Source organism: Muscardinus avellanarius, assembly GCF_963383645.1.
Source record: "Muscardinus avellanarius genome assembly, chromosome: 11".
Lineage (NCBI taxonomy): Eukaryota > Metazoa > Chordata > Mammalia > Rodentia > Gliridae > Muscardinus > Muscardinus avellanarius.
Genome location: NC_137797.1, coordinates 100,237,229 through 100,254,374, shown reverse-complemented (window position 1 = coordinate 100,254,374; position 17,146 = coordinate 100,237,229). Strand labels below are relative to the sequence as shown.

Sequence of the window (17,146 nt, the reverse complement as noted above, 5' to 3'; positions counted from 1 at the left end):
GTCGGTTTTCTATATGCCAACAATGAATCCACAATGAAAGTAATAAAGAAAACAATTCCATTCACTATAACCTCAAAACCAATAAAATGCCTAGGAATAAACCTAACCAAAGATGTAAAGGATCTCTACAATGAATACTATAAAACATTAAAGAAATAAACAGAAGACCTTAGAAGATGGAAAGATGTTTCTTGTGCATGGATAGGCAGAATAAATATCAAAATGGCCATTCTACCAAAAGTCATCAACAGATTCAATGCAGTTTCTATCAAAATTCCAATGGCGTTCTATTCATAGACCTAAAAAATAAATCAGACATTTTATATGGAGAAAGAAAAGACCCAGGATAGCCAAAGCAATCCTCAGCAATAAGAACCATGCAGAAGGCATCACAACCCCTGACTTCAAATTATACTACAGAGCAATAGTAGTAAAAACAGCATGAAATTGCCACAATGACAGGCATACTGACCAGTGGAAAAGAATAGAAGATACAGAAATAAATCCACACACCTATAATCACATACACATGAAGAACAAAAAATTCTAGACAGGGCAAAACAGAAACCCACATTAATATCACTGAGAAACTATAGAATTTCAAACAAAAAGTGATGTGAAAATAGAAATTTTATTATTTGTCTTATTTATGAGGTGACAATAAAATGAAATAACATTTCATGATCTCAACATGACAAAATTAAAAGTGTGACAATGATCAAGGCTTGGAAAAGAGGTAAAGTGATGAAAACATTTATAAAGTATTAAAAATTTAAATTATTACAGGCATAATTTAGAAAACAGATTAGTATTTTTTGACAGAGAGATACCTTTTGATATAGAAAGTGTCCAGATGTAGAAACCATAAAATACTTCAAATATTTCTAAGGAGTAGAATTTCCTATGAATACAGTCTAATATATCAAGATACAATACACAGAAGTAAAAAAGAATGAAACATAGATATAATGTTAACCAATACAAGTATAAGCCCTTAAAATAGACTTGAGACATAGTGAAAATCACAGAAGACTACACATAGTAGAAGAGTTTCTTACATGATATTGACAAACGGTAAAATTCAACAGTGTATTATTTGAGAATGGAAAAATGCAGAAAAGCAATTACTAAGTCAAAATTAAGAATGAATCTTCCGTTTGGAGAACTAAAGTCAGTAGAATGCACTTGGGAAAGGATATAAAGATACCTCATGGGTACTGGTATTTCTTAAGTAAGATAATTGCCATTACCTTGCTTATGGAGTGAAAATTTCTTAAATAGTACATGGGTATTTTATTCTTTTATTTATAATTGTTAAAAAAATAACAGGGAGTTTAGATAATTGTCGAGAGGCTGTTGTACCACAGCTGACATAGCTTTAACTTGACATCTATTTTGACACTGTTGGCGCACATTCAGTACATTTAAACTGGTGAACTTCTTTTTTCTCTTGTGATAACAGATCAGCTTTAATTCCAGCACCTGAAGCTATCCCAGGGTATACCCTATAAACATCACAGGACTGTTGTACACATTCAATTCAAAAGTGACAACTGTGCCGTACCACTCAGTATCTCAAAATCAGTAATCAAGTTTTGAATGGTTTAAACACAATCCACAGAATTAAAACAAAATCAGAAGGCCTCCACAGTCACACTGATTGTCAATTTTATGTTTTACCCTTAATACTTGAAACACAGTCTAGGAAGGGATCTTAAGAGTGACTTAGTCTCATCCTGTTGCATTCTATTGGGAAGATTTCTTGAGTAGAGATATGGCTGGCCAAAGGTACAGACAACCAAGCCCAGACCAGCAAGAAAAATTTTGTCAGTTAAAAATGAACAGTGAGAGTTAAATACTCATCTTTATAATGCACAAGGTATAAACATATTTGCTTACAGAATCACTCCTCCTCTTTAAGATGATAATATTCCATGTGGCCAAATATTTGAACTCATTCTGATCTTAGGCATTTCAATGTGTACTTGGTTTCTTAATTTAACTCTTTTCACAGCTGTGCTAATGGTATGAATAAATAATTTGTGTCTGTCTTCCTTTTCTAGGATTTCTGGGATTCAAAAACTAAAACTTTTTGTTTAGTGTAATATTAAATATGGAATTGATCTTTCCAAAGTCAAGAGATGATTAATGCTTTTGCTATATACATTTATACATTATTTTCTTATCAAACTAGGTAACAAGTATTTTAAACTAGTGAACTTTTGATGAGGATCATACAGTTGATAGTTAAACATTTGTGTATGCTCCTGCCAAAAGGTTAGCTATTTCTTAAATTTAGTTAAAGATCTATTTGTTAGGGAAACACGGAAGGCAGGTCATAACTGGGAATTGAGATAGGCTAAAAATGCCATCAATTTGATGTTCTTTAGCCAGGTGAGAGCTGTGTCTGATTTAATGGGCCTAAAGAATTCCTCTCAAACCTCAGGGCTTTAAATGACCTGCAACTGCTATGCCAAAACAACCCACATTCACGTGATCTGACAGAAACTGGGAGTCAGTGATTACTGAAACCTCTATTTCTTTGATTATGGCTGCCACGCATCAGCAAAGACTTCTCCACCTGAGAGTACGCAACAATTAAACATGAGCTTCAGAAAACAAGTGTGAGGAAATTATCCACGATCCTTATCCTATGATAAGCTGGTAACAGTGTGCCAACAGGAATTGCTTTACTAGAAAAAGAAGTTCTAAAAAGACACGTTAAAAAAAATTAGTCTACATTTCTCCAGGCCCTTTTAATTACAATTGTTCCCTCACATTCCAGGACTTAAACCTCATCTCATGATCCACATTTATGTCCAGACACATCTAAATGCTGGATAATGAATTTAATAAATTGTAAATGATAATTCCTTATCCTAAGGCAAGATGTAAAAGAGAAAAGGTCTGAAAGTTCTGAACATTTCAGAAAAACACACTCTCCCATATTGATGGTTCCTCTCCCTCTCTCTCCATAGGTCTTTCTTCTCCACTGCTGTGTTGAGGCCCAGTGCTGAGGCTCTGTCTCTACCCTCAGGTTCCCCTTCTGTTTCCCACAGAGCTTGCCTAAGCTTCGATCCATGATGAATCACCCGATCACAGTCACTATTTAGACAGTCCAAAACCTAAATTTGTAGCTCTCATTTTATAAGCAGCATCATGAATGAGAAACACATGCCACAATCTTTCTACCACTAGACTCTAGGATTTCTTAAAAATTCATTTTTGCTTAAATAAGAAGAAAGTCACAGCCAGTGTAAACTCACCATAAGAAGGCATATTTTAAGCAGATATTATGTTTCCAAATGGATGATCCTATTTCATTCTACCCTTAATCTTTTGCTAGACCTGCACCTGTTTTTTAAGATGAGAAAACTATTCAGAGGACGGTGGGGCAGACATACTGCACATCTCCATCAGTCCTCAGGGCTGTTAAATTTCACCATCTGTTTACCTGACCCCGAGCTCTGCTCCCTGGAATGGTGGCCTCCCGTGATGACAGGGGCACTTGATGATAGGACCAGGGCCACACAGTCATTCAAGACACACTTTTGATTCATACTTTCATAACATTGTTCATTTCCTATCCATTACTTTTTGAAGTTTAATTTTATTGTGTTATAGAAGGAATGTGCTCAAGTAATTTCTTCCTTGAAATGTTGTCAGACCTCAGGAGGATGACATAGCACTTGGGAAGGAATATACACCCCAGTAAGCCAGCGCTGGAAGCCAGGATCGCGAAGGACTCCACAGCCACCATGGCTCTGCCTTTGGTGCTCAGGTAGGTGGGTAAGAAGCAGACCCACACGCTACAGAAAACCAGCATGCTGAATGTGATCATCTTGGCCTCGTTGAAAGTGTCCGGGAGCCTCCTGGCCACAAAGGCAATCATCAAGCTCAGAAGAGCCAGGAAGCCCAAGTAACCCAGGACGCAGTAGAAGGTGGCGGGGGAGCCCTCGTTGCACAGCAGGACCAGGTGGCCAAACTCTGCCTGTGAGTCCACATCGGGGAAAGGGGGAGAAGTTCCCAGCCACACCATGCAGATGCAGCCTTGAATCAGGGAGCCCAGGACGACGATAGCGCTGGAGCCTCGGCTCACCAGCCTCATCTGCGACGCCTTTCCAGGCCTGGTGGCTTTGAAGGCCACCACCACGATGAAGGTCTTTGCCAAAATAGCAGAAACGGCCACAGAGAAGACAACTGCAAAGAACACCTGTCTCAGGGCACAGGTGGCTGGGCTGGGCTGACCAATGAACAGCAAGGGGCAAAGGAAGCAGAGCATCAAGGAGACGAGGAGGACGTAGCTGAGGTTTGTGTTATTTGCTCTCACGATGGGGGTGTGTCGGTAGAGGATAAACAGTCCCAAAATCAGAGCAGTGAGGACAAAAAAACTAATAGCCACAGAGACTAGAACAACTCCTAGAGTTTCTTCATAGGACAAAAATGTCAGGATTTTGGGGAGACATTGACGTCCTGGCTTAACTGAATAGTGGTCTTTAGGACACTTGATACACTCATCCATATCTGAAAGGGACACAGATGCATTAATTCTTTTCCCTCTGCCATAGCCCAAATATACAAATAACAGATGCACATGGATAACATTTCATATTTGTATTCTGAACAATGTACATACTTATACTTTCATTGAACCATAGTATTAAAAACATAGAAGAACAAATACCTTTCTTAATGTCAGAGAAATCATCCAGCATATATTTGATTTCTTAAGAAATACAGAGAATGAGTTGAACAGAAAAATGAGAATTAGCACCACTAATTTGGAAAATGATGTCAAGAGAAAACTACACATTGTTTGAGATATATTTTTGGTTGTCTATGAAAGGGAAACAGAATACATTCTGAGGCTCCAAGTTTCAATTATGGAAAAACAATAAGAGAAATAGTTCAAGCATTTATTGAATCTAGACTTTCATAATTATGATTAGTGCTTTCTTTTCTATTATACTTTAATTTTCATACCAGGTCTACAATGAATATATTATTCCTTCACTACTTACAGTAATAAAGCATCCTAAAATAACCTATTTTAGTGGAATTATTTTTTAGTATGGTGTAATAAATTTATTTTGGTAAACTCCTCAAACATTTTATTGCAATTTTATTTAGAGCTCCCATTAAAGTGAAATATTATTTTGCACAGAGTGTTCACTGTACATTTTGATGTCTTTTTATTATTCAATCTAGTAATTTTTCTGCATGTATATAATTTATTTGATTAATAGATAGAAATATATACATTAAAGTAATTTCAAAACACAAGGAGATGTGAAGACTTATATCTTAGGATTTGATTAAAAGGCATTTGTATATGTCACATTTTAATTAGAAAATATTATATGTTCAATTATGGTGTGGAATCATAGCTCACAAAATTTTTACCAAAATTAATTTTTAAATACTGAATTTCTACATTGTTCGTGATTCTTCCTAAGGATTAATAAAACAGGATTTTTTTAGAAACAATGAATTTTTAGAAATATTATGGACACCCGTTATGAGTTGCCATCAATTCCACTCATTCTCCCTCTTGCTGTCTTGTGTATTTCTTTCACAGGAGCATATAGACTCTGACAGTTTTGTAGAGAAAGAACATGGAACATCTAATTTTAAGAGATGGGGAAGGAGAAATAGGGTATTAAAACCCATGTGTCATAAAAAGAAGTCTGAATGCATACCTAAGATTTAATGACACAGAAAGTTTGAAAATGAAAATAAAGTATATTTTATAGCCCGGGGTGGTGGCACACACTTGTAATCCCAGTACTTAAGAGGATCAGAGGTTTGAGGACAGCTTCAGAAAGGAATTAGACTGTCATTAACCTAGTGAGATCCTATTTCCAAATAAGAAATAAAATCAGGCTGGATGTAGAGATAGAAGGTGGAATGCCCTTGGTTTCAATGCCCAGTATAAATACATAAAAATATGAATACGTAAATTAAAAAGGAATAAGATACATCCAGAATTACATTAAAATATTAACTTTTTCAGAAGCAAAAGGAAATATGCAAAGCGTGAAGTGGAGAAAAAACACAGATGACTACAGCTTCTAACTAGGAAGGGCCAAGAGAAGTTACCGGAGAAGGTGACTAAGCCAGAGAGGGCTCCCGGTGAAATATGATGAAAAGCTGTGCAGAAAGTCAGTTTGCTGGGGAACTGGCCTGAGAGCTAAACAGCCATGTCAAGCCCTTGATGGTACAGCGAGCTGTTGGCTCTGTCCCTGGATATGGAATACCCTCTTGTAGAATCCTTAGTATGGACATGAATCAGCAACACCATTTTTACGTCTGTAATATCTGGCTCTACCTCATGGGGTTAGGTTGCCGAAGAAAAGGCAAATATATCTCTTGTTACCTTCTGAAATGCACATGTGCTTACGGTCAGTGTTTTGAAGACATTATTCTTTTACATTACTCTGCCATCATTTCTATTGATAATTTAACTCCCAATCCAACAATAGTAATTTGTATGTAATCTATCTTTTCTCCCTGGGTGTTTTTTTGTTTGTTTGTTTGTTTTTGTGGGGGGGGTTTTGGGTGGCACTGGGGATGGAACTCAGGGGCATTTTTTTAGCCCTTATTTTGAGAAAAGATCTTACTGACTTGCAAAGGGCCTCACTAAGTAGCTGAGGCTGTCCGTGAACCGTGATCCTCCTGTCTCAGCCTCCCTAATGCTGAGATTTCAAGCGTGTGCCACCACGCCTGGCTTTCCTAGCTGGTTTTAACACCGTTTTATTCTTAGTTTTTGGAATTTTGCATTTAATCACGATTTGTGCTGATATAATTATTATTTTTACCTTTTCCTATTTAGAACGTTCTAATTGTTTTACACAAATATGGAACCAGACAAGATGTCTGTCAACAGATGAATGGATCACAAAACTATGGGATAGGTGCACAATGAAGTTTCACTCAGCCATAAAGAAAAACACAATTATGTCACTTATAGGGAAATGGGTGGAACTGGAGGACATTACGCTAAGTGAGATTAGTTAGTCACAAAAAAAATAAGAAATTGAATGTTCTCCCTAATATGCAGAAGTTGGGGAGAAAATGGATCATAGGAGGAACTCTAGACGAAGAAGGAGATACTACAGATGAGCAAATAAGGCAACCTAACTGAGGGGATGGGAGGGAAAAGAGGGAAATTCCTTAATTTACCTGATGTACATTCATAAGCATATCAAAGTCAATCACTAAGCCAAACATGAGAGGGAGGGGGAGGGAATGAGGTGGGAAGCGAGGAAGGGCTAAGTGGGTGATGTGTGCATGTATGCCTCCACCATCTTGTTTGCCATTAATATATATCTCCTTTATCAATTTTAAAAAATAGTCTGACATTATTTCTTCAAATAAGGTCTTTCCACCATCCCCTTTTCTTCCCACAAAGATCCTATCTCATTCTACCCAATTTACACGTCACACTGTCTACATGGCTGTGTTTTGTGTAATGCATTCAGATGCATTTTCTGTACACTAAATCTCATTGTAGTCCTGCCAAACAGCTACTAACCCATTAACTGACTTTTTAAATCTAAACATTTTTATTTATTTTTTTATTTTTTTAAACTGGCAGCTGAACCCAAGGACATTCTACCTCCAAGCTACACCAATAGCTCTTTTTAATTTGAAACTTTTTAATTTGAAACAGCGTCTTTTATTTTGATTATTGGGATATATTTTATTTTGATTATTTCACATTAATTTCTGAGCTTTCTGAGAGTCCAGCTGGAAGAAGATTTCTCCCAGAGAAAACTGGCATCTGCTTCTGGAGGTACCCAGGGGTGCCACCAACCTGGACCAACTCAGCCAGCTGACAGGTGTACCTCCTTCCTGATACAGGGAAAGAAAGAGGCGTTCTCTCTCACAGAATTCAAGATTTGTGACTCTGAAATTTTCATTTCATTTTTTTGTCCAGCCATGTCTCATTATGCACTTTTTTGTATTCAGAATATTTTTTCAGAAATTCCTACCTGTTTCATTTGCAATCTCCCCATCTGGGCAGGGACTACACGAATAGCAACAAAATGATTTTCTTTCAATTGCTTGTTTTTTGAATCCAGGTGGACAATTACCCAAGCAATGAGCAGAAGGAAACTACATAAGAGAGATGGAAAGAGGATAAGCTGGTTCATTAATAAATTGACCAATACTATATAGCTGGGAGATTCTGAACTTTATGTACCATAACAACTTAACCAAGAACTTCTGATCTTTTGGAAAATGTCTAATGAGACTAATGTTCCTTGTCACTATGCCTCGCCTCTCTTTTCAGTATATCACTGAAATTTCCAGAGGAATAAAGTTTAAACAGGAATTAATATAAAATGCATATAACAGTAAAATTCAAGTATTACACTGTGATGTCTAATTGAAGGGACTACTTTTATCCACAAATACTCATTTATTTTTCTCTTTGGGTTCAAACATTCAAATTACCACTGATACCATGAACTTTCTGGATTACGTTTATCTTAGTAAACTGCGTAATTGACGTGATTCTACCATGTATGCAACAGAATCATTGGTCTGTATGAGGAAAGAAAATCTGTTTCTTAATTTAAAATAAGTAAATATTTTTCACAGTGATGCCAAGGCCAGAAATATCACATACTTAGCATGACAGCAAAGTACCTAGTGGGGAATCCAGGATCTTTCCTAATTCCGATTTCTGAGAGCTCATGGTTCTGAGGAATATCAACAGGGTACCTAGCTAAGAGGGCACTCACCCCATTGTGGCGCTCACCCCACATTATCAGTTCATCATTTATGAACAGGTGCTGAGAATCCTGTGATTCAAAAATGAACTCTCCAACCTTCACCTGTGCTGTGGTTCCATTCAGCAAAGACTGATAGTTAAAGATGTCAAGCCGAGTTGTTGAAATTTTGTCATTCATAGAATTGCCCTTACCAACACCCCTTTCAAGCTGGCCTCTTTGCAGTAATGGATGAAGCTGAAAGTAAAAAAAAAAAAAAAAAAAAAAAAAAAATCTTTATAACTTGAGTTAGCAAAGCAAAATAAATTGGACAAAACTTTCAAAAAATAATTTTTCCTGGATCATAAGAAACCTGATGATTACATCATCTTTATAAACACAATTGATTTAGTTTTTAAAGAAGCTACTTATCTTTTCTTAGAAAATTTTAAAAAAATAAATATATAAGCCCCTTTTTAAAACTAAATAAAAACTCTAAAATGAGATATTTGTATCACATAAACATAAAGACTCATATGGTCCATAGTTATGCTTGTGAACATTCTATGAGTTAGATATCTAATATTGCCAAAATATCAAAAATAATAGGAGAAAATATATAACCACCTACTGGCCTAAGTTTTATTGTTTAAATAAGTTTAGGATCAGGTAAACTTTTCCCCAAACACAAATAATTATTCTGAAATATTATATTATCAAGGCAGAAAAAGTTATCTTCAAAAAGCACTTTGCTATAAAATATCTTTTTTATCAACTTAAAAAGATCACAAATCAAAAAATGAAAAGAATAACGAATGGCCCATTGATTTAGAAAAACATATAAATGATTATGAATCATTAAATGGAAGAGCCAGCCCATGGCCCATTGCCCCAGGAAAACACAAGAATGAACTATTTCTACCTGCCAAGGATGAAGAGGGAGGCTCCCAGCTTTCTCAAGGGATTCTTCTTCCTGTCTGAGTGAGAGTTCTTCATGAAGTGCCTGGGCAATGGCGTGCACAGCAGCATACACCTTGTGACTCTGGGCCGAGGTGTTCATGTCCCAAACATGCAGACTTCGACTTGCCAGGGTGTCATTTTGTGCACATCGACTCAATTTTCTGATCCCATCTTTAGACAAATAAGGACATTCGAATAGCATAGACCACACATCCTGGATAAAGATATCACGAGGATATTTTGCAGGCTGAACACTTCTGAGAAAATCTTTAAAACCAGGAATCTCATCCATATGGAAAGAAAATGATAGCCCTCCACCAAAATACGTATAACTTTGACTTGGTCCAAAGGGTACTGTTGTTAAATCCCAATCAGAGGTTGTGACAAAGATAGTACCAATTACAAAATGGCAAAAAATGTTATATGTAAGTCTCATAAGAGAATATGTGTCACCAAATACAACACTGACATTTGTAGATGAGATTTTCATATCAAAAATGTCGCTTTCAACCATCTCCTCAGCAGAAAACTCTGGAATCTTTTCTGCAAACGCAACACACAGTCCATTGTTGTCCATTTCTTGGGTCATGTCCCTGAGGAACGTTTCTCCCCTGATGTCATCTGGAACCACAAGGCCAACCCAGACCCAACCAAAGTGCAGCAGAAGTCGGATGATCCCCTGATACAGAGCTGCGGAGTCCCTGGGAAACTGGTAGAGAGACGGGAGCTGGGCTCTGTCCCTGAGACTGAGGTCAAAGGGACCATAGCTGATCTAAACAGAACATGATATTACTGCCTACACAAAATTATTACATTTATTTATGAACAGTTCAATTAATTATCTTGCATGTGTTGTGAAAGAAATAAAACAATTGAATAAATCATTTTATGAATAAATACCAATTTATTATATACTGCCCACCACTTAATTTCAACTTCTAACATTCACATACCATGTTTTTATTCCATTTATGTATGTATTTGTTTATTTACTTATTTATTCATTAATTTATTTATTGGTTGTGGGGATAGAGCCTAGGGGCATTCAACCTCCGAGGTAGATACCCAGGTCTTTTTATTTTTATGTTGAAACAGGGACTCATTAAGTTGCTGAGTCTCTATTCAAACCTGTGATTCTCCTGTCTCAGCCTCCCAAGTACTAGGATTACAGGCAAGCACCACCATGCCTGGATTTTTTATTCCTTTTAAATATATACCAAAAGAAAGATTCAACTTTGCTATCTGCTTCTATCATTCTAGTAATGCAAATCTGTAAAGGTTATATATAATTTTGTAATATCGCATATTGACCCTTCTGCTTGTTTGATCACAGAAGTATTCAAATAGTAGAGCTCTAGATATTTTAAGCCATATATACATATATATAGCCATATATATTATATATAGTATATATATAATCAAATTAACTCAGGAAAACAAATATGTTTATCAATACATAATTCATAACAGAAAAAAGTCTATAGTTACTGATAAATCTCTGATCCTTTCTTTTACCTTTAGAATACATAGTCAACTATTACAAATGAGTAATACGAGCCTGATTATTTTCCTACCCCTTCATATAAAATTTATCTTCATCCAGTTTCCTCCAGCTACTCCCATCTTGCTACCCTCCGTTCACAGAAAACGGAACTGAGTTGTCTATACAACTATTCCTATATGTATGTCTCTTGACTTTCCCTCTCGAGCTTACTCTGATATCCGCAGGTTCATTAGTCTTTATTAAACTAAGTCATTAATGACTAATTTACTAATTCAAATGGCCATTTATCAGAACTTACTTTGCTTAATCTACCATTGGCTTAAGACAGCTGATCATTCTTTTTTCCTTGAAACGGGCTTCTTAATTACTCAGTAATTCCCTTTGCTCAACTGATTTCAATTGGTGCACATTATCACTTTATTTTACTGAAATTTCCATATCTCTTGAAGTTTCTAATATCAAAATACCCCATGGCATAGACTGGGATTGTTTCCCTTTTTCAACACATATGTTCTAAGTGATCTTTCAAGTCTATATGTCACCCTAGAACTTAACCTAAACCACAGGTTCATAATATACAACAGCTAACCAGACAACTAACCCTGAATGTTTAATAGACACTTTAAACATATCAATTCAAATACTTTGATTCTTAGACATAAATGCTCATTAAACGCTTGTGAACTTGCTAGATGGATGGATAGATGCTTTAAACATATAAAGAAAAAAGAAGAAAAATCATTAAACATAAAGTAAAATTAACATCTAATTATAGAAAAAAACAGAAAGGAATTTGGAAAAACTTTAATATATTCATAAAAAGAACTTTAATAAACAAAAAATTATAAGATTATTATATTTTTTAATTTGTTGGAGTTGATGGTATGTAGTTAAATTTCTCCCAAAAGATGAGCATATTTTGAGGTATTCATTTTAAGAATACTCACTTAAAACACATATGACTTAAAAGGTCTACTTTGTTTTAATACTGTTGAAAAAATTGCATTTGTTGATAAGAAAATGAAAAGAGAAAACTCTTACATAAATAAGAGAGGAATAAAACTATTCCCCCACCATTACATGATCAAGAGATAATGTTAAATATATATTTAAATATATATGTACAAATACACATATATGTGTGTGTATTATGTAGGTATGTAACAAATAACTTTTCCCATCAACATAAGTAAATAAAAATTAAAACAAGGAAAAACATTAGTAGCCTCACCTAATAAATAAAGATTTTTTTTTTTTTTTTTTTTTTTTTGCGGGTCTGGGGATGGAACCCAGGGGCATTCGACCTCCGAGCTACACCTCCTGCCCTATTTTTTATTCTTTATTTTGAATACCGGGTCACACTGAGTTGCAGAGGGCCTCACTAAGTAGCTGAGGCTGTCGGCAAACCGCGATCCTCCGGTCTCAGCCTCCCAAATGCTGGGATTACAAGGGTGCGCCACCACGCCCCGCTATAAATAAAGATTTTAAAAATAACTTCAAGGATTTCAGGAGAAAATTAAATTGTATTTTCATGCATTGTTGGTAGAAAAAAACTAATGTATTTAATGAAAAACATTTCAATAAAAATGTTTTATTCAATCACAAGTCTTACGAACATGAACACATTTGACTCAGTAATACTATTGTGAAAAAAAAATTTAAAGGAAGTTGTCCCTCATCCTGAAGTTAGTTTCTTTCTTTCTTTCTTTTCTTTCTTTCTTTCTTTCTTTCTTTCTTTCTTTCTTTCTTCCTTCCTTTTGGTGGTACTGGGGATGGAATCCAGGGTCTTTCTGCCTCTGGGATACACTCTCAGACCTATTTTTATATTTTATTAGAAACAGGGTCTCACTAAGTTGCCGAGAGCCTAACTACGTAGCTGAGGCTGGCTTTGAACCTGTTCAATCCTCCTGTCTCAGCCTCCCAAGCACTGGGATTACAAGCATGCGCCACCACGCCCGGCATCATGAAGTTTCTTAAAACAAGGACACAAATTGAAATAGTCTTCATAATAGAAGGAAATTGAAAACAATTTAAAAGCCTGAAATCTAAATCAGCTAAATAACTGTTTATATGTTTAGAAAGAAATATTATGTTGCAATTTAAATTAATATTAAAGAAAACGATTCATCATAAGTTAAAACATTCATAGTATTTGCACTTTAAAGTAGTAAAACAATCTAAAATCTATGAACACAATTTCCATATACCAATATAACTGTGATGTTCTATCATTACCTAAAAAATAAGACTGGATGATGATACCAAAAAACAGTAAGAAACTTCTTCTGGGCAGTGAGATAACAAATTATCACTATCATCATCTATATACTTTCTTCCATTTTAAAAGTTTTCAGTGGGAAATTCTAGAATGCAAATATATTAAAAATTATACTTGAGAACAAGAGAGTGATTTAATAGCAGTTATTGTGAAAATGCATGCATTATCAACACACATAGATCAAATCGAGGACATATGTTACTATATTATTATTTTTTACTTAAAATGTCAGATTTTGTTTTATTTACCTGTGGCACATTATAGAGACTTAGCACTCGAGAACTCTGAGTTGTTATTAATGTTGAAACGCCTCCTACCACAGCCATCAGCTCGCCTTTCTTCTCCATCCTGCAGTTGTAATTAGGAACTGGAGGACTCTTTCCTGAGAACAGAGACATGGAACTCGCCACGGCCTTCATCTCAGTAAAATCAACGTTGAAGATAGAGAAGCCCAGAGACAGATTGAACAACAAGTTCACGTCCTTGTTGATTTGTTCCACAGCAAACACCATGGCCAGCAGGTGCTGATAGTGCTTAGGAAGAGCTCTAGAATGCAAAGGAGAAAAGATAATTTTATTGCTATTTTCTGTTAAACAAGAAGAGGCATGCACATAATGCAAGTGAGATATCTATGAAATGAAAAGGACATCCTATGTTGAAAATATTGAGAAATTCGGTAGCAAAATAAATAACATTGACAGTGTGATTCACGGTCAAACTCACAATTTTGGCATTTTGGTATTCAGTTCGAGTCTGGGAGTGTAAGTTCAGGGAATGAAATAAATGAAAAGTGGTGGGAATCAAATTTAGAAATTCATGGTTCTCTCTCTTGGATAAAAGGTTATATATCTCAGGAAAAACTATGTTCCTAGATTACTTATAGTAATGAACAAATATGATGTTGGCTAAACCGATTTCAAAATATGTAAGTTGAAAACTTAATAACACAATACCCTACATCTTTCTCCAAAAAGTAATCTTCAACCGCAGAGTGCATTTCAAGCCTTCCTGTGCACTGTAGAAAAGGTATATACTTACACAAAAACAAAATCTGGCAAATAGACTGTATCCTGAAATCCAAACATATATCTGGTGTCCCTAAGAGTTGCTCTTAGAGAAAAGAGTCCACCAATAATGACATCTCCATCCTGATAGTAGCCAGGAGAAGCAGGGATAGCTGATAAGAGGGTAGAGCTTTGCTCCTGGAATAAAAAGAAAATGACAAGAAGAGGAAAAGCAAAAGGTAATTTCATATTAACACTGACAAATATTGGTGTAACTGACAACACCTCAGAAATATATTCTATTGAGAATTTGATCAAGAACTGATCAAAGCTAACAGCACTATGTTTCGAATACATGCCTCTTCAGTCAACATGGGACAAATTTTTAAAGCACTAGCTTGAGCCTGATTCAAGTGTGCCATATGTAAACAGTGCCGTTTCTTGATTTGCACCTGCTCAGTCACCAATTTATGATCCATTTCTATAGTTAGTGACAGTCTCCAAGGGGACAGAACTCTAAATTCACACCTGGTACTGTTTCTCATAAGAAAAACATCGTCAAAAACGAACTTTAAATCATAAAACACTCCTAGGGATGTTGTACCCTTAGTAGGTTCAGAGTAATTAGAAATGCCAAGAAAAGAATCATAGATTACTATGTTGAAATTATTTCTATGTGAGTCAAGAAGCTTCATACCAGTGAAGTGTATGTTATTATCAAAACTTAATGAGGTAGGAAGTTGCAGATCAGGAAAAGAATATATCAAAGGACACAGTGGAGCTTAGTGCTTGAATACACAGAGATAACAGAGGTATTACTCTGTGTATAAATCTGCAAAAAACAAGTCCAAGCATTTTCATCAGACAAAATCAATTCATTTCAAAGAATCTACCCAGGTGCCCTTGGACCTATGAACAGATTAAAAAAATGTAATGTATGAACACAATGGAAAGTTATTCAAGATATTAGTCCTCTATCGGAGGAGTAGGAGGCAAAAAAACTTCTCCCATTCTGTTGGCTCTCGGATTAGGTTCTTGATAGTTTCTCTTGATGTACAGAGATTTTCAATTTAATTCAATGTATTGATCTACCCTTTAGTTTCTTGTGCCTTTGAGGTTTTCTTGAAGAAGTTTTTACCTGTGACTATGTGCTGCAGTGTTGGACCTATGCCCTCTTCAAGGTCTCTGGTTTGATTTCCAAGTCTTTGATCCATCTTGAATTGACTCTTGTACAGGGTGAGAAAGTGGAATTCGTTTCCAATTTTCTGCATATGGTTAACCAGTTTTGTCAACACCATTTGTTGAAGAGACTATCTTTTTTCTAGTGTATGTTTTTGGCCCCTTTATCAAAAATTAATTGGCTGTAAGTGTGTGGATTTGTTTCTTCTATTCTGCTCCATTGGTCTATGTATCCATTTTTGTGCCAGTATCATGCTGTTTTTATTACTATGATTTAATAGTATAGTTTAAAGTCAGGTATTGTGATTCCTCCTGCATGGTTTTTGTTGCTGATAACTACTTTGGCTATTCAAAACTCAGCACTAAGAAAACAACCCAATCAAACTGGGCAAGTGAACTAAATAGACACCTCACAAAAAAAGAAATTCAAATGGCCAATAAATGCATAAAAATGTTCAGTGTCATTAACAATCAGAGAGATGCAAATCAAAACTACCCTGAGATTTCACCTAACATCAACCAGAATGATAATCATTCAAAACACAAACAACAACAAATGCTGGTGAGGATGTGGAGAAGTAGGAACTCTAATACATTGTTGGTGGGATTGCAAATTAGTGCAACCACTTTGGAAAACAGTGCCGAAAGCCAGCTAATCCAATGGGGCACGAGTTTGCTCGCGGTCGAGGGTCTCAGTAAAGGTGGGGAAGGATAGAGTGATTTTCTACAGCTTCTTATCTGTAGCGGTTCTTTCCTAGGAAAATAATCCTATGATCGGCGCTTTTAAAAAGAACCTGACATGGATCGATGCTTCTTGTGCAATCGAACACTTTATTTTTGACACAAGATTTTTTATATATTCCCCTCTCCCAGTGAATTTCTAGTAAAAGGAAGTGCAAAACACCCAAGGTAAAAAGGAGATATACACATGCAAATTACCAACCCTGAACAAGACAAAAGTAAGGCCTGGGTTATCCCAGGTCTTTGTGATTGAAATCAGTCCAATTATCTCAGGTGGGTCTTGTGCTCCGGAGCCCAGCCCCCTTTGGCCTTGCAGCTGCAGAGGCTTCTATTTGGCTAAAAGTCACACCCAAAATCATTTGACGAGTCCGGTTTGTTTTTAGGAGTTTTCTTTAACCCTTTCGGAGCTCTCGTTCCTAGGGCTTAGTCCAATGTCCTCCTTTACATATAATGGGGGACGGGGTCCAAGATTCCAGCTTTTATATAATTATTATTCGTGTTCCTTTATGATGATTTAGGGAATTTCGATGAACGTCTACTGGATTTTATTTGCAATATCATCCGCTTTCTGAAAACTTAAACAAACTCATGACACAGTTTAGCAGGTAGATTCCAAGAAATAACACAAAGTCTCTAGATTTAGTTGTCAAGATATATTTCTCTAGCAGCTGAGCAATTTTCCTCAAACGATAGACTTATTAGAAGCCTTTCCCTCTTTTAATAATCCATATTCCTATCACTAACCCTCTGCAACTTTCTTTTC

The 17,146-nt window shown here is 35.9% G+C and overlaps 1 protein-coding gene across 1 annotated transcript; it reads right to left on the bottom strand.

Moving 5' to 3' along the window:
- Positions 1-3,610: 3,610 nt before the first annotated feature.
- On the bottom strand, positions 3,611-14,942 carry LOC308269617 (vomeronasal type-2 receptor 26-like; the record flags this gene model as incomplete). The annotated part of the gene is made up of 7 exons (XM_080704984.1): positions 3,611-4,524; positions 7,995-8,118; positions 8,751-8,975; positions 9,640-10,449; positions 13,708-14,005; positions 14,498-14,661; positions 14,823-14,942. 7 exons carry the CDS (start codon positions 14,940-14,942, stop codon positions 3,611-3,613), a joined length of 2,655 nt encoding a protein of 884 aa, XP_080561110.1.
- Between the last annotated feature and the right edge of the window lie 2,204 nt (positions 14,943-17,146).